At 38.2% G+C, this 25,283-nt stretch overlaps 1 protein-coding gene across 4 annotated transcripts; it reads right to left on the bottom strand.

The window, feature by feature from the left end:
- Nucleotides 1-112: 112 nt before the first annotated feature.
- LOC103050785 (ras-related protein Ral-A) lies at nucleotides 113-24,458 on the bottom strand. Of its 4 annotated transcripts, none has more exons than XM_007424276.4 (6): nucleotides 24,228-24,458; nucleotides 16,593-16,676; nucleotides 14,626-14,773; nucleotides 9,837-10,045; nucleotides 3,352-3,526; nucleotides 113-1,948 (listed from the first exon to the last, which is right to left on the bottom strand). In XM_007424276.4, exons 3-6 carry the CDS (start codon nucleotides 14,737-14,739, stop codon nucleotides 1,826-1,828), a joined length of 621 nt encoding a protein of 206 aa, XP_007424338.1. In that variant the 5' UTR covers nucleotides 14,740-14,773; nucleotides 16,593-16,676; nucleotides 24,228-24,458; the 3' UTR covers nucleotides 113-1,825. The 4 variants fall into 4 exon arrangements, with proteins under 4 accessions (XP_007424338.1, XP_088006127.1, XP_025019906.1 ...); XM_088150001.1 differs by having other exon boundaries at nucleotides 24,232-24,458; XM_025164138.2 differs by lacking the exon at nucleotides 16,593-16,676 and having other exon boundaries at nucleotides 24,228-24,457.
- Nucleotides 24,459-25,283: the final 825 nt, after the last annotated feature.

Below are 25,283 nucleotides of genomic sequence, written 5' to 3'. Positions count from 1 at the left end.
TCAATCAGGAAATCTTTGTATGGTATCGAGTCTACAGACATAACGTTTATAGAAAGTTTAATAATGATCATTCCTTTGCAAGAATGTGTTTTATAATTAACATTCTACAACATTTTTTTAAAAAATGAAAGTTTATTCATAGTCAATGGCTCAAATAGCAAATAAAAAGAGTTTGGTAAGGCATCAGCCTATGACAATTGTTATTATATGTGTCCATTGGCTTCATAACACCTTGGTTCCCATTACACAAACATCATAATGCTAGTGGTTGAACTCCCTTGGTTAGTCAGACTGAAAACAAATACACAATGAGGACCAATCTGCTTTGTCAGCCACATCAAGAACTAATTCTGCACATGATAACATCTACTGCAGGATGTATACACAAAATTTCTTGATGAACAAATGTTCTCTAAACAGCCACATCACTAAGGTCTATCAGCATGTTAGATACATGTGCTGTCTATTTTGCTCAGACATAGGCTTACACAGATATATTTAAAAAGCATTTTGGAAGTCATCTAACTTTTATACTGAAACCCAAGATTCTTAAAAGCCTCAGAGATGGTGGTTTATCTTAAACTCAGTTCCACTTATTAACATTGTGGTAGTAGTCCTTACAATGAAGAACTGAAGACAATTCATTTTTAATATATTAATGAGGATTTTGGAAGCATATCATCAGTATTTTTATACTGCAAAGGAAGGTAGTCAGTTGACTGATATAAACCAGAAGAGTATGTTTCCATTAAACAATATACAGTAAATATTCCCAAAGTTAGAATGGAGAAAAAAACCCTGACAATTTTAATGTATTTTTCTGATAGCCTTCGGAGCGGGACCTTATTTGTGCTTTTGAAATCCATAGTGCTCCCCTACCTGAGAAAATATCCTTCACAAATATGCAGACATGAAATACTTACAGAAGTAAATGTCAGTATCTGTGAATTAAGAAGTAAGTGAACACTTCTAACTGAAATGTGCTGCACCCTCTTCATTTTTAAATTTAATCTCAGATTTATCAATTGGCTTTGTCACTAAAGCAATTTTCACTAAAGCAAGGAAACAGTATATTCTGGATAATTCACAATCCAGAGTATGGCACACTTTTCTCATCAAATGTACTGCTAGTTAGCTAGCAAAATTGCTCACAAAAACTGCACTTCACACTACAAGATATCATTTCACAATGATGCACACATACACTTTAGTGTGTTGCAAGGAAGATATACCCTTAACTACATTAACTTCTCAGTTTTTTAAATTAAGGCATATTCAAATATTCTCATAAGTTTATACCATTAATCTAAGCTAAGTCCATGTATAAATGACTCCCAATAGAAGCGGAGAACATAGCTAGTTTCTCTTCCCTAATTTGCATAATTTTTAACAGCAAAAAGAAAAGCTTATATACTACCTTTGCTTAGTTTTCACCACCATTGTAGTTTTCAAGGCAGTAAGAAATAAAGTGAAAATTTGATGATATAAAAGTATATGCTTTTAAGAGAAACATAGAAAGTAATGCTTATTTGTTCACAGTTCAAGAAACTGCCCATGGGGGGAAAAAACCCTCTACATTCAGAAGAACCATGGTAAAAGGAGGCGAGTTATAACATGGATTGAATTCTGCTTCTCTTGAAGCTATATTAGATTTTTTTTTTTTTTCGGTGAAAGACTTCAGTGTTGTCCCAATGCATGCTTTAAGTGGTATATTAGAATTTCCAAACTATTAAGAGTGATTTCAGTCATAACAGCCTCCAAATGGCATGCTCTATGTCAATGGATTTTATTGTGGTCAAAGTATGAAAAGAGTTTGAAACTTTGATTATAAAATGCAACATCTTTCTCTGATCCTCTTGGCTAGACTTTTCCTTTTCTTTTTTCCATTCTTTTCTTTGCTCTCTTCCATCTTTCTTGCTCTGATTTCTCTCATTAAATCAAAAAATACCTAGGAGAAATATTAGTATTAATACATTTGATTGAATACTTAATATAACATGCATTCTATTTCATTTAGTTGTTAAGCCAAGAGGTATCTTCAATTCTACCTCCACCCTGAGCAGAAATTACAGAAGCTTGAAACTATTTTTAAGATTCCTTTGTGACAGAATTCCAAAAAAGCCATAAGCAAAACAAACAGAAACAGAAACATCCAGATCCCCTTTCCTTCACTTTTGCCATATTACTGAAACAACAGCTCTTGTTGAAATTCTGTGAAGTTACTGAAGTCCAATAGCAGCCTTATTATTAGCCTAGTGTAGGTGCATTTCTTCAGAGCTGATGTTAAAAACTCAATAGGTACACAAAGCACAGTAACTAAAAATGTAACGCATGTATTAAGTCATATGAGGCAGGATAAGGCAGTGATCCACGAAGGGGAAATTACATGCCTAGAATCTAGAAAACTGTCTTGCTGTGTCTCAACTGCAGAAACAAAGATCATATTGCAAACTTGACAATGGGCTTGTCACAAGTTACATTAAAACTTAACATATGAAAAATACCACTGAATTCTACAGAACTCCGTCTCTCAAATTAGGAGCCAATAAACTTTCAAGGAACTCCTTGCCCATAACATACATAGCAACCATTCAGTGCTGCACTTTTTAGAGTAAACAAACAAAATTAATTTGCTGATTCAGCCTCTAACATCGGAGGTTTTTTTTAATGGAATTCTTTGTTACAGTCAAGTTTCTATGTAAGCCACACTCTCCCTTGCTTCTAGGAAGGCTTTGCTCTTTCCTTCTTTTGCTTCTCCTCCCCTGAGTTTCTTTTCCTTTTCTCCTTGTATTAAAAAGCTGCTAACCAAGGGGGGGGGGAGCAGGATGGGCTGCTACCACATGCTGCCAGGAAGAGAAAGGGCCATATTCTTCCATCTCCCACTTCTTCCCTTCTCTTTCATATGAGCATAGGACAGAAGCTGCTTTGCAAATGACTGCAGAGCAAAGAACGATGAGGGTCGCAGTGACTCAGGCAGTCAGATGTGGAAAAAAAAATGGCAACCCGAGCACAAGAAGGAGAATGGGCTGCCTGCACCACTTGGTTTTATTTTCCTCCATGCTAAAGTTGTTTGTTATTTCCTGAACTCTGCTGGTGGATGTCCTGGAAGGAAGCAGTTGCAGCAGAAAATAAAACAGAACGTAATATTGAAAATTGGAATCATAGTACACTTATTTTCATTATCTCAACCCACTTCTCTTTTTTTAACATACCTTTTCAGATTTTAAGTTTTCTAGGTACAGGGAGTTTTTCCAGCCATAGCATGGGGATATAGTTACTTAAATATACACAATTATGTTGGCAAGTCTTATATGAAAAGCAGGATTATATGAAATAGGAAATAGCTTTTACCTTGTCAACATTAGCTCGTGTTTTAGCAGATGTCTCCACATAGTTAACATTCCACTGATCAGCTCTGTTTTTTGCTTCTTCTACAGAAACCTGTCTTTTATCTTCTAAATCCGATTTATTGCCCACAAGCAAAAATGGCACATTTTCATCTTCTTTTACTCTTAAAATCTGCTCTCTGGAGAAGAAAAAATAATCACACACACTTTAGATCTATGCAGTAATGTAAAATACATTTTATTATTACTTATCTGTGATAGCATTTGGAACTAAATATACAGAATATTTAAGTACCATGGTAAAATATTATAAGGATATAATTGTAACAGCCAAAGTAATTATAAAACCAACAGAAATAATAGTACTGAACAGAAGCTGGTAATCTGTAAAGTTTAAATTATGAACAATTAGTTATAAGAAAAGGATATGTGATCCAAGAATAACAGGGTAGGGCACTCTAAAAAGGAAATAAATCAAGATAAAAATATGACATAATAAACAACATGAGATAGGATGTGAAGAATTTACAGAGACTATTATGAGTTTATTGGAGTAACTAGTAACAAGGTAATAATGAAAGAGGAACTAAATGCAAATGTTGCCCTTGATACTTAAAATGACTGAACAGTGTTAAACAAGAAACATAGCAGAGATACTTATTTTCAGAATAACTAACTGAAAAAACCTTGTACCTTATTCTTCAAATGGAAAAAGTAGATTATTTAATAATGGTACTAAGTTTAACTTAATCAGAATAATGATACACTATTCACACAATTACCCTGTTTCTCTAATCTGACAGCCTTGTCCATTGGACCCTTACATACCTAACCTAGGAACTTTCACCTAACTTGCTATGCTATACAGTCAATGAAGAATCTCTTTCTACTTACTAGGAAATACAGCCTGCAATTTATGATTTGCATTGAGTGTGAAGTATGAAAAGTTGGGACCTAAACAAATTACTGATAGTTATTGATTTTATATCCTGCCTTTATTTTTTACAACTCAAGGTGGCCTGCATAATGCTCCCTCCAGCTATTTTCCCCTTAACAACCACCTTGGGATGTGGGGTGGACCAAGAGAGAGTGAGAAAGTTACCCAGCCAGTTTCCATGCCCACCAAACATTTAATCACTGAAGAAGCAGTTTAGACCAAGTGTGACCACTGAAGGCTATTTAGCAACCTCTCCCTCAACATTAAAAAAAACAACACCTTTTCACTCTTCAAGTTCAGTGACCATATTGACAAACATCACAAACAAAGGAATAGTAGCTGCTAGAGCATCTTTTGCACTTACATAAAATTTCATTTCCCTAAAGTTTCCAGAAATATATCTTCTTGGAGATCTTTTGCTTTGTTCACATTTGTTCCATCAACCTTTCATCCCAAACCATGCCATTTGTTTTACTCAGGTTCACTCTGATTAAACAGGGAATAGTTCACTGGCAAGAAGCTTGAATTCTCCCTTAGATTTAAGGAAGCCTACATCCTATGCATCCATCTCCCATCCAAAACTGTCAATGGAAATTCTGTAGCTTTAGAGAGTCTCTGGTCACATGGACTGTTCATATTAGGTTTTTACCTCTAAAAGTGATCTGATTTATTTATATATCTAACCATTTACCCCTGAAAAATGATCAGGTTTATTTATTTATCTATCCACCCATTCATTCAATTTATGGGATGGAGACTCTGAGAGTCTGATGATCTGGGATTTGGGATAAGTGCAGGATGGGGAGGGGGGGTAGAACGTCAAACTGATATATAGAATTGGCCTTCCCTGAGAATAGTCTATCCTGTCATCTCTCTCTCTGCCCATTAGCACAATGTTCCTATCTGCCCACCCACCACTTCTATCAGCCTCAATCCCCTAATCCCTGAAAGCCCACACCAGGCCTTGGGCCACAACATACCCAGATATTTTTGTCAACTGCACACAACCCACCTTCCAGCTTGCAGATGCACTGAGGAAGATCTTTCTGACCAGTATTCAGAAACTCCCTCCAGTTCCTGCAAGCAATCCAAACATTCACTTCCATCTTCAACCTATGAACACAGCTACCAGGCAGGACCCATTCTCACAGAGGTTCACAGACAACAGAACTTTATCACAAACTGGTAGTCTGAAGAAGAACCATCCCTACTCTTCCATATCTCACCTGGAAAGGGCAAGATGCCTTCCCTCTCCACTACCCACAATCTAAGGTAATCAGTGTGGTAATCCAACTACACTCTCACCCAATGGCTTCTTTGACAAGATCATCAAACAGCCATCATTCAACTTCCACCCCTCGCAGTCCTCTAACCTCCCCCATCCAAGTCAAATAAGGGTCAATTTCCCCAGGACTATCACTGTGGAGGAAAACAAAACAACCAACAGACTTTTACAACCACATGTCTTCTCTGTAGCACACAAACCAACTAAAGCCCTCCAAAACATCTGAAGTAAACCAAAAGACCCAGTAGCCCAAGAAGAAAAAAACAGGAGTCATCTACAACATATAATGTAAGGACTGTAACAACCACTATGTAAGACAGGCAGAAAGCTAGCAGAGCACATCCATGAACACCAGCTAGCAGTTGAAACATGATGAAAACTCCATAATCTTACAACACATGGACAGACTTAACCATAGTTTCAACTGGGAAACCGTCAGCATCTTAGACGAAGCTAAATCCAAAAATGCGAGGGAATTCCTGGAAGCTTGGTATTCAGACAAGGCAGCTATCAACAGGCACACAGAGATAAACAACATCTACACACTATTCAAAAGAGACAATAAAAAGGAAATAAAAGACCAGAATAACTCACCAGCAATCATCACCCAGATAAGCAGAGATTAACACCAAGATTATCACCAGACATACAATCAAGCAGTAAACAATACCCTAATCAAGGAACTTGGGGGGAGACCCATACCCCCACCAACACTGGCAGGGCATGCCCCTGTATATAAACAGAGAGCAAACCCCCCTCCATTCTAGCACTGAAGATGTTACCTAGCCGAGTATTGAAACATTTGCAAGAAAACAACCAAGCTCAGAGAACCTCAAGGACTCCAGAGCCCCTTATCTTTTAACCGAAGGGAGGCTCATAATACCAGTGTTTCCCCAACTACCCCCAATCCTCTACTAACTCCTCCAGTCTAGCTAGTTCAACCTCTTCAATTTTTCACTTTTTCTTCTCCAAAACAAATCAATTTCTTCAGATCATAAGCAAACTCTAAAGCCAGTTCTAACTCACTACTCAGTTCTTGCCTCCAATTTTGGAAAACAGGGAGCCCTCAACCCAATTCTTCCATTAACTTTCTTTGTTAAATGTGTTTCTGGAGGGAACCAGGGGCTGCCAGCAGTGATCACACATGCCAGGCTCTACAATCTCCCACCAATATAGCTTTGACATTTAGCAGCTGCTGCACAGTAAATTGCTGGCAATAGCAGCAGCAGCAACAGCAATCAAGCAGACTTGCTAATGAGTCCAAACTGCCTCTTCATTAATGATGTCAGAAGTCTTCTTTCCTTCTTCTCTAACACTAAGCCTTCCTTGCCTGGATTGACAATAATTCAGGAGGTTGCTGCTTTCCACTAATTTCTTTATTCCACTCATCCAATTCATGCACTCTTTACCGTGTCCACTTTCTCCTTCAGTCTCACACAAAGAAATTGTCCATTTGAATCTTCATCTCTCTCTCCTCAGACACTTTCACAATTTTTCTGCTGCACACTTTCATTCTATCCTTGTTTCCATGTTCTCCATTTGACTTCCCTTCCATATTTCTTTCTCCTCCACTCCCATTCTTCTTTCCACACTTCTGTCCTATCAACATGTGTTCTCTCTCTTCTTCATCTTCTCTACTTCTCTGCACTTATAACCATTCACTCAGCTTTCTTCTACAAAAACCTCTTGGCCTCTGCCTCAATCTGAATCCTCATCCTATGTGACTCCTGTACTCTCTGTCCCAGACTACGGACATTAATAGTAGTCCAAAGTCAGTCACCAATGGATTCCTGGGCAGTGATATCCTCAGGTTGCCATTTAGAATTTTAGGAGGGATATTGATATTTGGCATGCAACTGCTGCATGGCAGTCATGAGGAACAAAAACAATAGTATTGCTGCTAGAATTCAGGTTCACGTAACAGCGATAACTATTGAATTTCAAGAAATGTTATGACCCAAGAAATTAACCAGCTAACAGAAAACTTTATAAATTATAGCCATAAAAAACTGGATGGATTGTGTTAGACTGAATGGAACAAAGTCCTCATTTAAGCCTTCATCACCAGTTGCTTGGATTACCGCAATGTGTTATACAGTATGTGGGGGCTGCCTCTAAAGACAACTTGAAAACTTCAATTAGTCAAGAATGCAACAATCCAGTTATCAGACTTGCATTCATCACTGTGAACATACATTTGTGATCCAGGCTCTATACTGTCTTCCTATTAGCTTCCAGGTCCACTTTTAAATTCTTGTCCATACCTATGAAGTCCTACATATCTTGGCACCAAAATATTTGAGGAACTACCTTCTCCAAACAGAATCGACCCACCTAACTTATGCATCTGAGGAGAAACTCTACCATTTCCTCAAGTGGAAGCTCACAAGTGCTGCTTTTCAAGCCCGCCCCCCCCCCCGCCCCACCAAAATTAAGTTGGCTGCACACTCCTGGCCTTCTAGAAACTGAGTTGTTTCAGAAGGCCTATACTGAATTATTGGACAGTCTTTTGATTGTTTTGATATATTTTGGCTCTTGGCATGGACATTTTATTACAATGCTTAGCTTGCTTTAATTACTGTAAAACAATGAGAATCTCATTATTTGAGCAGGTATAAATAAAATTCACTTTTTCCTTGTTTTCTTTCCTCTCTATTTCTTTAAAGCACTGCCTTTGGACTGGATTAGATCCATTGTAATCCAAACTGAAATTACACAAAGATTTGGAGTTCTTATGACTTTGTTTCAGAATTAATTCCATGTAGCAAAAGTTACCATTTAGAACAAAACATGGAATATTCATTTTATATTTCAGACAGACTTCCTATACCCCCCAATAACTAGGTTAGTATATTTCAAGCTTGATCTCATCTTTAGGGAAGAAAAGAATAGCCATGATTAGCAAAATAAAACAATAATAAACTAAAAAGGGACTGATGGAAATTTAAATATGGAACCAGCCTAAACTTACAAGACAGAAGATAGTAACTGAACAGGAACAAATTGTTGAAACTACAGAAACTTTAACTGGAGATATATGTGAGCCAGTGTTCGCTTTCCTTAGTATGATACAGAAACATGAACTTAATGGGACAGGATCTGCTTAGGACAGATTCCTCATTTGGTTTCCAAAGCCATAGTATCCCCCATTGTACTCTTCTGTTTCTGATGTTACCTTTTCTCCCCAGACCTGTGAAGTGATATACAGTAGTAGATATATAACACATGGTTATCTGGAGCATTAATCAGATGCTTCAGTTATGTGTAACTCTTTCTTGTACCATTTTATCAGCTGAAGTGGATGTTTGTGGAATTACGTTATAAAGATGAGAAAGTGAAGGCAATAATAAGTAAGACTACATGAAACTTCCAATTGGTGGTTTCAACTGAATCACAAATTCAAGTTTAATCTTGACCTTTTACTCAGGTCATAGCTGACTTGCACCTCCTACTAAGAGACTAAATTTGAGGAATAACTTTTTGGCTTAGAGTTGCTCATCTCCACTCCCCCACCCCTTCCAGCTGTATTAAATATTAATTTATAACATTACTGTAGAAGAAAAGGTCTTCAGCATTTTTGGGTATCAAACAGGTAAATCTTAGGCTTTCTGATGCACAGTGACTATAGGTTAATACAAGATAGTAGTATAGTATACTTTATTGATTAGTCAACTGACCATATCAAAGCATAACAAGATAGTAGATATAATATCTCTTGATCAGTAACACCCAAGTTCAGATTCTTCCATTTTAATGCTTACCAGATGATGCCAGATCAGTTGCTTTTTCTCGAATGAAGCCAAATGTTGAAAAAGCCATACATGCTATCATAAACTTACTAGATAAAGGGAAGGATATATAATATAATCTACACACACTGACTCAACAAGGATTTTTGCACACATGCCAATTCATGAGTATGGCAATGTGCCTATTCATAGTATGACTAGATGTTTCACCACAACGTATGTTCCAGGAAATCTTTGATTTTTATAAGCAAGTATTCTGCCAAAACCCTCTTGCACACAGCAATATTGTTTTTCTACCCATAGCAATCCAGGGTATTTTTCCAGACAGAAAATATTTCAGCAAAAGAAATGAAGAATGCAATGCACTTTTGCATAGCAGAAATGACAAGCTGTACCCTATCTCCAAACCATTCAAGGGAGAATTTTTAAAAAAGCAAGGAACTTATGAAACAAAAAATACCATCATTCAAACTATTAAAATAATTACACAAAATGGTCTCTCACACTCATCCAATTACCTAAAGTCAGCTGTAGCAGCAAAAGATTCAAGCTCTGTAATCGAAAATACACAGAGAAAACCTTCTCCGCTTCTAAAATAGTTGTCACGAATTGCAGCATAGTCTTCCTGTCCTGCTGTATCCAATATATCAATCTGAACTTCTTCTCCATCCAGGACCACTCTTTTTCTGTAGCTATCTGCTTTGGTAGGTTCATAATCTTCTACAAACTGTTAAGAAACAAAATAGTCAATCCCATTCTAAACAACAAAATTTTAGTAGTGATTTCAAACACTATTATTTATTTCTTGCTCAGCCCTATCCTAATGCTGGCAGATTACATGGGTATTTGTATATGTATATAAATAAATAAATTATATATGGCTCCTTATCTCATAGAAGTGACTCTGGGTAGTGTACAAGTATTAAGAACCCAACAGTTACAAACAATAACCCATGACACTAGAGGTAAGTAATATACTCCAATCCTAATAATCCAGTCCACAACAGAACTTGCTTAACCTCCTGGCCCAAACTCCTGGGGAAACAACCAGAGTCTTACAAAAGGCTAATAGGGTTAAAGCCATCTGGATCTCTGAGGGATGCTGTTCCACAAGGCAGGTACTGGTGCAGAAAAAAAGTGACTCCTGGGTCCAACAAGATGACACTGTTTAATGGAAAAGATCTGGAGCATGCCCCTTCTACAAGATCTGGTGAGGCAAACAGGAACAATGGGAGAAAGGCGATCTCGCAAGTAGCTTGGCCTATGCCATGCAGGGCTTTACAGATGACAACCAGGACCTTGAATTGCACTCAGAAGCCTACTAGGAGCCAGTGCAGCTTGCAGAGCAGCTGTGTTATATGGGCTTAGTGAGAGACGCCAAAAACTGCCTGCACTACTGCATTCTGGACCAGCTGCAGCTTCCAAATGCTCTTCACAGACAGCCCCACATAGAGTGCATTGCAATAATCAAAATGTGAGGTGACTAAGACATGAGTCACTGTGAGCAAGACCTCCGAGTCCAGAAATGGGGCACAATTGGTGCACAAGCTGAACTTGCACAAAGGCCCCTTAGCCATGGCTGCCACCTGCTCTTCAAGCAGAAGCCATGAATCCAGGAGCACCCTCAAGTTGTGTAACAATTCTGACTGGGAAACTGCACTTCCAGGCAGAGAGAGATGAAAAATCTCTGGACCTGGGGGGACCTTAAAACTCACAGCCATTCAGTCTTGACAGGATTGAACCAAAGCCTGTTCTCCGTATCTAGACCCTAACAGCTTCCAAACACAGGGAAAGAACCTTGGTGGCATCACTTAGTTGGCCCAGGGGGAGATGCACAACTGGATATCATGCCAGGAGATGACTTCACGCAGCAGCTTCAAACAGATGTTAAACAGGAGTGGCAAAGGGATAGAACCCCAAGGCAACCCACAAGGCAAGGGCCTTGAGTTCGAAGAGTTCAGAGACTTGAACTCTTCCCCAATAACTAGCCTAGACTGTGCCCCAGGTACCTCCAATGGACCTGTTCAGACAGATTCCAAGTCTGACCAAATCTCAGCAACTTCATCCAACAGATGCCTAGAATAATGCTCACAATGGCCCTGCAGGTATTCCCATGGCCTCTCCTTACCCAGGAGGGACCAAGTAAATTTATCCTTTTGGGTGGTCATAGTGCTGCAAAGTTTGAGAAACCCTGGAATAAGGAATTGGAATATTCTGTACATGAAAATCAGTGAAAGATTATTCGGGCATATGACAAATTATGTGTCATATTTCTGTAGTTTTAAAATAAACAATATTACTTCACATTTATTGGATACCTATGCATCTTTTCAGGAAGAAATGAAAGGTTTCAGCTAATTGTTAGAAATGTGACACTCAAACCACAGTCTGAATATATTTAGCATGATCCTGTACTACAGTGGCTTCCATTTAGACCAAAGTTATTTCACATATTAAATTTGTTCTGGAAATCTCTGGCTTTTGTACATGTCTTTTGAGTTATATTCCAATGGTTTGGAAGCTAGCATGAGAACAATAGAACACGCATTCTCATTAATTATACAGTGGTCTAAAGAACTTAACTTACTTTCTCCAAGTTCAACAACTTGAATAAAGTTCAATAAGTACTTTGTTATGAATCCAGACTGATGCCCAAAGTGTTGTCCACAGACCACCAGACATCTGCAGAAAATCACCTCCTCTTTACACCTTTCAGTAATTAGCTGGTTCATGAAGATGAAGCACTGGCTGAAAACTGGTTCAATGATGCATACAAATAATAATACAGGTAGTCCACTGCCTTCAGCACCCATTCAAAATTATGATGGCACTGAACCAGGGGGACTTAGGACCAGTCTGCAAAGCTGCGGCCACTGCAGCATCCCCACATCACACGATCGCAATTCAGGCGCTTGGGTCCCCAGCTTACAATTACAACATCACAGTGACCTGCGGTCACATGAACACCATTTGCGATCTTCCCTGCTGGCTTGCCACAAGCAAAGTCAACGGGGAAGCTGGCAGGGAAGGTTGCAAGTCGCTCCTGCTGCTTTTTCTCCCAAGGAGCAGCATTATGGAGTACAACATCCCAGGGATATCGTACTACATAGTATCCCCCATCTACCCACGCTCCCCAGTACCCATCTGCAACCCACACTGCCCGCCCCCACACTCCCCAACATCCACCCATGGCCCTCACCAGCCCACCCGCGGTACCCGATGCCAGCCCATGGCTCTCACCAGCCTGCCCACTCTCCCTAGTGCCTGCCCGTGGCACCTACATGCCCCCCGCGCTCCTTGTCTGGGACACCCACCTCTTCCCACTTAACCCACATGGTCCTGAGGGCATGACAACCACCAGGACTGCTGTCACTAAGCAATGCAGTCACATGACATCATGCTTTATAACCACATCACTTAGCAATGGAAATTCTGATCCCAATTGCCCTTGTAACCTGAGGACTACCTGTACAATACCAAGCTATGGAGTAAAATTCTGAAAACACATTAGCAAATGGGTTTTGAGTGCGGCTATCAACTGTGCTGTATTAAATGTAACTGTGATCTTTCACAAACAACCAAAAAGAAAACCATGAATAGAAGATACTATGAAGAATATCTAAAAATAGGATATTGGGCTGGAGATCTTGCTGCTCCATCCCCTTAGTACTTAAAAGAGATCTCAGTTGAAGAACAGTCTTGACCAGCAAGTGTGTGCTAAGAGTTGATATAAGATAAATAAAAAAATTAAATGTTCCAAAAATCCTCATAATTTGAGATTAATTTTTCGGTATAAAATTTAATTTTAAAAGGCCTTTAAAAATGGAGGAAATAGGAAGACGAACAGCCACCTCATTTAGCAACCATTCGCAAATACATTAATAATTTTTTAAAAAATCATTTTCTGACCAATGCGTGCATTTACAACCAAATTTTTGCGCCCAATAACAACACATGCCGGAGTGAGAATAATGCTGGTGTTACTGCACAAGAGAACTTTATCTAAATGAGACAACAGCAACCAGTGATCTTCACAGCATCTCTCTCTCTCTCTCTCTCATTTTCTCTGTCACATGGTTCGCTTAGCAACCATTTTGCTTCTGATTTAGGGATCAAATTGCGGTCGCTAAACAAGGAGAGGGTGTACACAAATGCAACCATAATTGAGATATTATCTGTCCAAAAATCTAAATTCCCAAGCTTTTAAAAGTAACAATGTAGGAAAAGGATACTTGCTTAACTGGAAGGTCCCTGCATTTTCCAAATGTTTATTTAGTAGTCTATGATTGCAGAAAATTTGAGAAATATCATTTAAAACATCTGGACTACATATAATGTTCTAATTATTCCCATTCTTAAATAATTAGACTTCAATGTTTATAATTATATATCATAGCAAGAAAATGTGTGTGTTTATGTACAGTACATATGAACTTTGATTAATATAAAAGATATGATTATTTCTCTTTTCCTGTGTGTGCGTGTCTGTGTGTAAAAAGGAATAGTTTTAATGGCTATGTAATGACTAAAGAGTAACTGAAAGTTTTCTAGAAATGAATTAAGGCATATTGCCTATGAATTCACAAGGGTGAGTTGATAAAAATTAATGTGCAAATACTTAATCTCAAGTTCTGTTTTCTGTACTTCTCCTTCTCCTCTGGGCACCTTCCAGAGCAAATTTTAAAATATCTGGAAAACATAGGGAGTGTGGGAATTGTAGAAACCTTATCAGCTAACAGAAACATATAGATGGATTCCACCCAAATTGTGCCAATTATAACGGTTGTGAATCAATATATACTGAGAGCCTTATCCCCTGAAAAACAAGTGATCAGTGTAAGTCTCTTATAGTTCTTTAACACATTTAATAACAGTAAACATTTTCTTATTTTACTTCAACTTAGTCTTCAGCTCCCACCAAGTATCCAACTGCCTTATACAGAAAAACAATCAATTTTAATCACACTGCTGTTTAAATCTAGCATCTAGAAACAGGGAAGGTATCAGATGCTTTGTTTTAAATTTTGACTTTTCCAAACAAAAGTGTAACTGAAACAGCCTCTCAATTATCTTTAATTATCAAGTCATTTTTTCTCTGACTGTATCTGAACTGTTTCAGCCACTGATATAACTGAATGTAATGTTCTAAATACTGCTGAATGTAATGTACTATAACATACATATTGCTGTAATGTAATGTACTGAATAATGCTGAATGTAATGTATTAAAATACTGCTTCAATTGCCTCCTCACATACAACTTGAAAATATAGACATAAATTTAAAGAAAAACATTTGAATTCTTACCTCATCATACATGAATTGTAAAGTCAATGCAGATTTTCCTACTCCCCCACTGCCTACCATAATTACTTTATGCAGAGCCAAAGAATTTTGACTTTTGAGCTTATTTGCTGCCATTTTTACGTGGAGATATTTCACACAAAGGTAAGACCTAGAACAAGAACAATTGTTTGCATTAATAAGGACTTAAAATATTCAGACAGTTCATTTCTGTTCAACAACTCAAACAGAATAGACTGACAGCCACGAAAGAATCACATGCCCTACTCCATTTCTTATTTCAACTTCCAAGTTAGTAAAATGATAAATGTTGTATACACAAGCAAATTAAAATACTTTCCTGAACAAGAATTATTTCTGTTTGGAAGAAAAATATCTATCAGAGTTAGTGCATGAAGTAATATTCTCTGGATGAATAATTATATTCAGTGTGACTCATCAGAAACAATCTCAACACAGTACAGACATGAAGCTTGACTCTTAGGAGTCACAAATATTCTCACATCTGTAGATACTATAGGAAAAAATGTGATATAATCTCAAGGTCAAGGATGCTTTTCAAAGCAATAGGACAAATTTTTCCTTTGTCCTCTTATGATAAAACTTAGTAACAATAAATTTAAATTACATTTGTGATAGCCTTTGATGCCTATAAATCTATTAACAATGATGGTTTACATTTAGAACATTTCTTGGGTATTTCTTTTCTATTATATACCATAAATTCATTCCATGCTGGATATGTTATTCTTGAATATGATTATTTGGATTTATAGCATAAAAAGGATAACACCAAATCATGCAGCATCAAGACCATTAGACAAGATAACTGCTATACCAGGTTAAAATATGATGTGTCACAAGATCTCCCATCAACATCTACCATTAGCCTGCAAAGGCTTAGTTAAATATGATAATTGTGTCATTACATCTTTGGATGCAATGGATGGATCACTGCTGCTACGGTCCCAAATGAAGTGTTTAAAAATATTGTTTAGATTTTAAAGGAAATCCAGAATATAAATATAAATTTTAAAATATAGCTCTTTTTTTTTTTTTTTTACGATACAAGCTAGTGAAACCAAGGGAGTTTCAACTGATATAAGAATCAAAGCATAAGTAAAAAAGTAAAGTCTCCCTGTCTGCACACTAGGATCTCAGTTCCAGATTAAGCCCCCAAAACTAGCAAATTGTGAGTTAACAAATTCACTGAATAGTAGAACAATGCAGTGCATAATTAGTAATTTGGCTGCAATTTTTTTTATATAAAACATATGAAACAAGGTACCTCATTAAAACTTGTAAGCACAATTCATTAAAGCAACTAAATTTTAAATTTAGTTATCAGGTTATTCAACAGAATGAACAATTAGAACTTTGGCATATGAATAAGTGAGTGAATTTAAAGACTCATTTCAGACAATCCTCTGATTAGGAGGATTGCAGTGGATTCTGATGTTTCCTTGTTCTAGTCACATATGCAGCTGGTCTTCTTTTCTCTATTTTGATCAATATCAACCTACCTATTCCTTTCAAACCAGAATCATAATCTCTGGTGTGAAGAGCAAATGCTATCAAATTTTATCAATTAAGGGGAAAAAAAGTCATGCTATGCTAATGTCATGTCATGCTAATATCATCATCATTCTCATTTATTAAATTTATATGTCACCTGACTCCCAGTGATTCTTAAGAGTAGTGTTAGTTAAAATTATATTGCATGTACTCAAGGCAAACTAAGGGTTTCCTTCAGCTTTCCTTTAAAGCTATTTTTTGCTGCAGCCTAATCTCCATCTTCAATGAACCTACCCATTGTTCCTTGGTTCACTGTGACTCTCTTGATGTCTAATCCTTTTCTCTAAATTCCAAATAAACGTATGCTTTCTAATAAACCTTAAATACTATTTTAAAAAGTAATTACTTCTCAAAAAATAACCTTGCCATTTAGAATATTAGTAAACCCTACTCACCTTAGGCAGGTAAATTAGGGTTAATGCACTACCACTGTCTAGATATCTTAACCAGTCTGGAGAAAGTCTAAGATCTTGTATGACCTAGAAAAGCAAGGTTAAGGACTTTAAAAAAAGACATGTTTTAAACATACAGCTACTGTAGATCTACAAAACAATGTTCTTCTGAAAATATGGTTCAGCACATAACTTGATTTCAGTGACTGAACTGAACTCATAGATCTTTCAAATCGGTGCACTTCTATTGATTATATCAATAGTCTAGTTTATATGTGGAGAGACTTTCTAGGTGATCTAAAAGAAATTTTCAGTGTCCTTTCTTTTCTGCCCATAAATAAGAACTAGATAATAGAGCCATCCTTGCACATGTTATATGACTCATAAGTACACAAGATCAGTTCAGAGGTGGGGAGAAATACAATCTGGGAAAAGTAGACCAACTGCTGTAGTATTAAAAAAAAAACACCTTTACATCCTTCTGAAAAAGCTAGCACATTCATTTCTGTAATAGATCAAATTTAAGAAATCCAAAGTTTTCCATTATCCAAATTAGAATCACATAAAGAATTATATGTGAACTTTATTGGGTCCTATACTAGAGTTGGTAACGTATGGCAACAATATACTGCATATATATGCATCAAAAGTTATGCAGTAAGTTGATATTTGACATAGGAAGTCCCAGTTCAGATTTCCACTCCAAAACACTTAATCTTTATCTCTCACCTAAAAGATAGTTAAAGCAAACAAAGCATCACATATGTTGCTTCATATGCTTATTACAAATTTGGTAAATAGTATTAAAATGGTGAAATTACCATTCAGTTATTCCAAGTTAACAAGATTTTTTAATGCTGTGATCCAGTTAGAGCAGGACGCAACATAGAAAATGCCCATTTCTTCAGAAGATGTAAGAATACATCATTAATAATTGTATCTACTTTTTCCTCTTGTAATCTATTCAACAACTTTATAAAATGGAGTTGGAGTCAGTGCTTTAACAAAGGACACCTTGAAAATTTATAGGAAAGGTGAGATTTCACTTAAAGTTTAGTATCTAAACTACAATACTAATACCATCCAAAAGGATGAACAATGAAAGATAAAGGGAGAGCTGCTCTTCACTTTTAAAGCTATGTCTTTTTCTGATTATTTCCTAGAGGCTTTCTATGGTCCTGATCTAGGGCTCCCTTCCTCACCTCCATTCTCCATGTTCTCTTCCAGCAATCAATCTCTCTCTTCACATCACATGACAAGGCATTTTAAACAGAAAAGTTGGAGATGGGGAAACTTCCTTTGGGCTTGTCCAAGTAAGCCGCACTTTTCCCCCTCCTTCCATGAGGCTAGAATTCCAAAACAAAACTTTTGGAAGAGCCAAAAGGGAGGATTAAAACAAAAAAAATCATTCTGTTTGCATGCTTTTTGGGGGAAGCAAAGGGGTTGATTCCCTGTCTGATTTGTTTATTAGCCATTTGGGATGAAGGAGTGTGGTGGGTGACTTGCCTGCCTGATCTACGGACAACTGATTCTTGAGTGAATGGGAGATTCCCCACTGACTAAAATCACAGACCAGATTGATGGTGGCAAGATAAACTCTCTAAGCAGAACACTAAAGTAGCAAATGCCACCACACTGGCCAATAATGAAGCAAATTCTACTCTAAAAATAGTATTCTTATGTAGAGTTACTTAGGAATACAGATATGTTCTCTTATGCTCTGCTCTCCTCTTGCTTCAGCACTTCAAACATCTTAATGGTTTGGTAATAAATGATAAAAACTACAGGAAGCATTTGTTTAAGAGTAGAATGCTGTGTCCTCATGTCATACAGCTTCAAACTGATTTGTGGTCTGAACTGGGTATCCTTAAATCTGTGTAAAATATTAATATACCTTATCAGTTCATTATGACTTTCAAAACCTATATTCAAGTGTAGACAGCCATTCATCCTTTTGCAATTTTGGATTATAACACCCATAGTTCTTGATAAACAGCCAAGCTAGCAGGGTTTAATGGGAGTTAAATCACAGGGATAATATCATATTGCTTGCCTCTCTCAGATCTAAAAGCTGCTTCAAATGAAGTAATTTTTAAATGAATGCAGAGGGAATTGATATATCTCATTTGGATTATCAAAGCATCCTTGCACTTCTCACCAGGAACCTCCAACTTCCAATAAATGTCAACTTTTTTTGTTTTGTTTTTTTAATGAACGATGTGGGCAACCATTTGCTAATCAGAAACATTTTCCTTTTAAAAATTGTTTTGGCCTTTGGTGGTTATGTAGGGTGTAGTAGTAATGTCATTGTAGGTTGGGTCAAAATACTGCTTTTGGGGCAGTAATGTAGGGCGGTGATCATATGTTGCATAATAAATACATTAAGTCTTATGTGGTTTAATGTTATTTTGCTCCTTAATTTCACAACAAAAAAGTAAGAAAAATTGACAGCTTTGCCACAAAATTTTGGAGATGTTCTGATTTAGGGCCATGCTCATATCACTCACTCCTGTTTTACACTATGTATTTTGTTACAGAAATCTGGTGCTCTAGGTTATAGCCTAAGCAGCTATTAAGTCTACAGTTTATCTTGTTAGTTCATACTTGCCATTAGAATGTTTTCACAATATTAAAAATACCCCTGCTGTTTAAGGAAAGTTGATAAACTTTGATAGAATAATATTCTATGTATCAAACCAATTAGATTCTACATTTTAAAAAGAAACCTACATTTTGCACAAAATGATTTTGAATAGTGCATATTTAAGCAGATTATGCACTGTATTTCTTGGTCTTTGCACATATACTATACCTGAAATCAAAGTTTAGAATATACAATAGTAGAATGTGCTAAAAACTTACGCAACTTCTTTAAATTGTTGCTGCCATGTAAAAATTATGACAAATTTATAATATTTTAATCTGAAAAAAATATACACCCAAGGCTTAGCTACATATTAATAAACTGCAATTGGATTATAAGGAAAAAAGCGCTCACTGAATATTTATTATTATTAGCATGATAATGTAAATTTTAGTCTATTCCATAAAGAAATACAGTATCTTCTGATTTACTTTTAATACCATAGTTGGTCTAAGTTTAAAAACTATTGCTAGCTACTTGTAGTTTAAAAAAAAAAAGAAGAAATCCATAAAAATATTTTTAATACTAAGGATCTTTTGTTGCAGAGATTATTTATTGCAAACTTATCCCTTATTCCAGATATAACTTCCTTTTGTGATTGTAAACATAATTAAATCTTACTCTAAAGTCCATAATATTTTAAACTGCACTTTGAAGTTTCTCCCAGCTACGTTTAGACGCATTTAAATGTCAATTTCACAGAGTTACTCTGTTTCAGGAACCACTCCACCTATATAAAGAAAGACTGATAAGGAACTACAGAAATAAGACTCATGAACAGTTTGCTGATAGTGCCTTAATTGTGAAGTCAGAATTAAGAACTTAGATGTTAATGATTTAGGCAACTACTGGTCTGCATCCAGCAGCCATGATTTCTTTAGAAATGCAGCAGCTTTCCATACTTCTGCATCAAAGCTGCCTGTTTTACGATAGCGTATTCCACATTAAGTGAGTTACAGAGAATTCCCATTGTAAATGAACCAAAAAGCATTATGAACTAAAGAAGCTATGGCATCAAAACATTTAAGAAAACCACATTTCCTAATGCTTCTCCAATTCAATAAGATAAATATGTTTTCACTTTTTTCAAACAGCACACATATAAAATCCAGTGGTAAAAGGTCTGTATCCACTGCAGTTGTCAAGGAAGTAACTTACACCAAGGTGAATGTGCAGATAAATGCCTTCACACAATAAGTTTGTTTAAGAGGGCTGTGGACCCAGCTGTATACCAAACTCCACCATAAATTTAGCAACCATCAAAAGGAGCTCCACGCACATCCTAAAATGTATGTTGAGCTCCTCCTCAAGAGACTTGTGATTGGTCCTAAAGGCTTTTTGCATGAAGGAATTCTACTAACTTGTATGACCATCAAGTACAGCTTCTTTCTACTACCACCACTTTTGTACATATCAGGAAGGCTGAACTACCTTAGAAAACTACTACTACTACTACCTCCTCCTCCTCCTCTTCTCACAGTCAGCCAGATGTTTAGACTAGATCTGGCATTTTTATCCACCTATCAAGTCCTTCCCAAGGACCTGGGATAGGCAGATGTTGTTGTTTGATGGTGTTAAGGTATCGTCACAGGATGTAAGCTGTTCCAAGTAAAGTTGTCTTTTGCAATTGACTGATGGTGATTTTGTCAATGCCGATGGTGTTCAAATGGTGCTCCAGATGTTTTGGGATTGCACCAAGGGCACCTATTACTATTGGTACTATCTTTGCTTTCTTTTAGTCATTCTATTTCTATTTGCAGGTCTTTATATTTTGTGATTTTCTCCAGTTCTTTCTCTCCTATTCTGCTGTCTCCAGGTATTGCAATGTCCACTATCTAGACTTTTTTCTCTTTCTTATCAACAATAAGAGAGCTGGACCATAAAGAAAGCTGAGCACCGAAGAATTGATACCTTTGAACTGTGGTGCTGCAGAAGACTCTTAAGAGTCCCTTGGACTGCTAGGAAGTCAAACAAGTCAATTCTAAAGGAAATCAACCCTGACTGCTCATTGGAAGGATTGATAATGAAGCTCAAGCTCAGATACTTTGGTCACCTAATGCGAAGAGAGGACTCTTTGGAAAAGACCCTGATGCTGGGAAAGACTGAAGGCAAAAGGAGAAGGGGATGGCAGAGGATGAGATTGTTAGACAGCATCACTGAAGCAATGAGCATGAAACCGAGCAAACTCAAGGAGGCAGTGAAGGGCAGGAAGGCCTGGAGCGATATGGTTCATGGGGTCACAAAGAGCTGGACACGACTTAACAACTGAACAACATCACCAACAATTGTTAAGTCTTGGGTGTTGTGTGGCAGGTGCTTGTCTGAGTTCTAAAGTCCCAGAGCACTTTAGCTTCTTTGTTTTCTATTATTTTGTCTGTTTAGTGGTCCTGCTAGTTCCTGCTTGCAGGCAAATGGTATTTCTTGCAGATATTCCAATGCACCATTGTTGCTACTTTGTCATGCCACTGTTTGTAGTCAGATTTTGCGATTTTCTTGCAGCAGCTAACTAGGTGGTCCACTGTTTCTTCAGCTTCTTTGCAGAGGTAGCGTTTCCTGTCTGTTGCTATCTTCTCAATTCTGGCTTTGTATACAAGGCTTGGTCTTGTGCAGCCAGAATTAGTCCCTCTGTCTCTTTCTTCAACTTTCCTGCTCTTAGCCATTGCCAGGTCTTGTTGTTTCTGCTTTGCCTGCTAGTTTTTTTGTGTATTGGCCATGTAATACTTTGCCTTGCCATGTCTCTTTTCTATTCTTCAGTTGGTCTTTCTTGAGGGCCAGTTTGGGCTCTTCAGTATTGTTGCTGGTGGTGGTCACACAGTCAGCCAGATGTTTAGACTAAAATTGGCATTTTTATCCACCTATCAAGTCCTTCCCAAGGACCTGGGATAGGGAGATGTCGTTTGATAATGTTAAAGGTATCATTGCAGATATAAGCTATTCCAAGTAAATCTGCCTTTTGCAATTGACTGATGGTGATTTTGTCAATGTCGATGGTCTTCAAGTGGTGTTCCAGATGTGTTTTTTATATTTATTATTATTATCATCATCATCATCATCATCATCATATTATGGTCAAATCAAAGCAGCAAACGTACCTAATACTCCTGCCTATTATCCCCACAACAACAACCCTGTGAGGGGTTTGGGCTGAGAGAGTGAGTGGCCCAAAGTCTCCAGTTGGCTTTCATGAGACAAAAAACGTTTCCTCTGGATGTTAGGCCACTAGAGAAATTTGAATTTTGAGAATACATTGATGGCATTATGGCTGTCATATGGAGAGTGGCAGTTCACCAATTTGACTGCCATGGTGGCATGTTCCATTACAAAACAAGAAACTCAGATGAACCAAAAAAAAAAAAAATCAAGTTAGCTGAGGGCACCTAAAGGAGTTGGGCGGCTTCTTATAATAAAGACATTGAAAGCTGCTGCATGGTTAATAAATCAAAGTACACTAGTTTTCTGGATTCCGGTCTATAAAGAACAGAAAACAATCTTTCTGAAGATAAATTGGTACTCTATGATGAATTACATGTCTTAAGTCAACCAGCAGACTATCGATTGTGTGTGTGTGTGTGTGTGAATGAATGAATGAACTCTATAAATCTGGAAATAGTTGTATTTAGTTCTCAGTCATTTTGTTCTTGTAATGCCTTTGGCTTGAAAAAAGTAGCCTAAAATAAGCAGAACAATAAATTGAAATTCTTCAGGAAATTTATATCCAGAAAGAACACAGAGAACATATATTCACAGAGGAGGCCATCATAAGGTACTGCCATTACCCTATGTTTAATAGTCAATTAGCCAGTTATCGAGAAAATAGAGTAACAGCCTCAGTTTCAGCAGTACCAAAAGCATAAACTGAAATAAAAGAAACTGTTTCCCCCAAATTAGATAGGCAAGACTTATTCTCAGTTTGAAAAATAGAAGCTGACTTGTGACTTTGTGTTACTAGATTTTAACTCCTGAATATAATGAGTAAATAGCACAGCTAACTAACCCTTAAAGGAATTAAATAAGTGGAGAATGTTTGTGTGGATGCGTGCACCTTCGAATCAGTCTTTCACTCCTGGTAATTGCCTGGACTAGTCTTTGCGGTTTTCTTGGCAAAATTTTCAGAAGTGACTTGCCACTGCCTTCTTTCTAGCCTGAGAGAGAGGGACTGGCCCAAACTCAGGGTCTCCAGTTTCGAGCCTGGTGCCTTAACTGCTACACAAACTGGCTCTCAAGTGGAAAACAGGTCTAGCAATATGTACAGATTGCTATACATCATAACCAACCATTTAGAGGCAGCATATCTAACATAGAACAGAAGAAAGCTGTTGACTTCATAAACCTGGACGTCACTGTCCCAGAATGAGTGCTTCACCTCAACAAAGCCATGGTCTGATCAAACAAGCTTCCTTTTCCCTTTGCAGGAATTGCCACCCCTCCTCATTTAGGGCCAACCACAAATCTGTCTGGACTCAAGCAGTATGATGGAGTTCCAGGTAGGCCCAGCACCTCCCTCTTTTAAGAAGTTCAGCACTGCAGGGAGAAAACGAGCGCCTGGCAAACGGAAAAGCTTACACCACCTTTGTTAATGATATGCCTCGGTACAACGAAGAGCAAAGCAGCCCTGGAGCCGCCTTAACCAGCCACCCACACATAGAAGCATCGTGGTCGCGCCCATTGCGTCCAGGGTATGGGAAAAGGGAGTGCCACAGCGGCCCGTTCCGGAGGGAAAGAGCAAGGACAAGCGAGCAGCAGCGAAAGGCAGGCGATCCGGAAAAGGGAAAGCTGCCTTCCTAAAGCGCAAGGGCTCCGCCGTCGGCCTCCTGAGAAACAAGGCACATCCACGCCACACTTCCACTAGGCCCCCTTCTTCCCTTCACAGCTGCCCTGGGCTCGGAAGCCCCTTCCTCCCGTTCCCCACTCAAGATGCTGAAAGGCTTATCAGGTCACACCCGCCCAGCTCCGATCAGCTTCCAACTGACCGTGGCGAGGAAGGGAGCACTTACTTGCCTTCTAGGGATGGGTCAGGCCCACTTAGGGTGGGAGAAGGAAGCGCGGGGCTTGCACAGCCTGTATCCGCTTCTCTCTTTAGCTCCAGACCCGCTAGGGCGAGACCGGGACGGCTGGATTAAGGGCGACGGCGACACCACAACCGCTTGCTGGCAGACGCGTCTCATCAGCCAGTCGGCTCCTCCTCCCCGAGGAGAAAGAAGATGAGGGGGAAGGGAGGTGGACGGGGCGGGGCCTGAAATGTGCCTCACATGCCATCCGAAGGGAGTCTCGGGAGCGGGGAAAAAGGGAGGAGGATCCAGGGAGCAAATATGGAAGGGCGTGGTGCTTCGCGGAGGCAGGCCACGCTCCTGCACCCAGCCCGCGGACTTAGGAAGGTACACTGAGTGGTTTTAAACTGAGAGGCCTCCATTGGTTATACATCCTGAGGACACGGTGATGTCATTCCATCTCGGTCAACTCTATGGTGAAAGCCCTACGCTCTACACAGGAGCAGCGCAAGGGCAATTTCGCGGGCTAGTCGGCTGAAGATTCATCCGTGTGAATCTTCTCACCTGGGATGAGTGAAATGCCCCTGAGAAGTTCAAAATAGTCTCTAAATCAAGAGAGCAAGTAACTCTCCCCCGCCCTCAGATCTTAAGAGCAGAATTACTAGCAACCAACTTCATTTAATACCAATGAAGATTGCACTAAAGCAGTGCTTCCCAAACTTTTTCCTTCTTTAACCCCAAATCCTAACTTTGAATGGTCGCTAAACGAATGGTCATAACTCAAGGATTACCTGTATTATAAAAACAATATCATTGAATGATCTTTATGTCATTTCAACAAATTACCAATGGCAATTTTTGTTTTAGGGTGTACACACCTTCTTGAGATTTTTGAATATATTTTAGTACATGCGGCAATCCTTAAGTCAATTTAAATGTTCCTGTTGTGATTGGGTAATAACACACGAACCCATTACCCAAAGAAAAACCACTTTTACCCAATTTGGGGTAATTTACCCAGGGTTGGGAAACACTGCACTAAAGGTTCATCCTCAAAGCTGA

Source organism: Python bivittatus, unplaced genomic scaffold, assembly GCF_059951505.1.
Source record: "Python bivittatus isolate LINGU-HERP-01145 unplaced genomic scaffold, Pbiv_v1 ctg000610_np1212, whole genome shotgun sequence".
Lineage (NCBI taxonomy): Eukaryota > Metazoa > Chordata > Lepidosauria > Squamata > Pythonidae > Python > Python bivittatus.
This window is presented reverse-complemented; position numbering and strand designations above follow the sequence as displayed.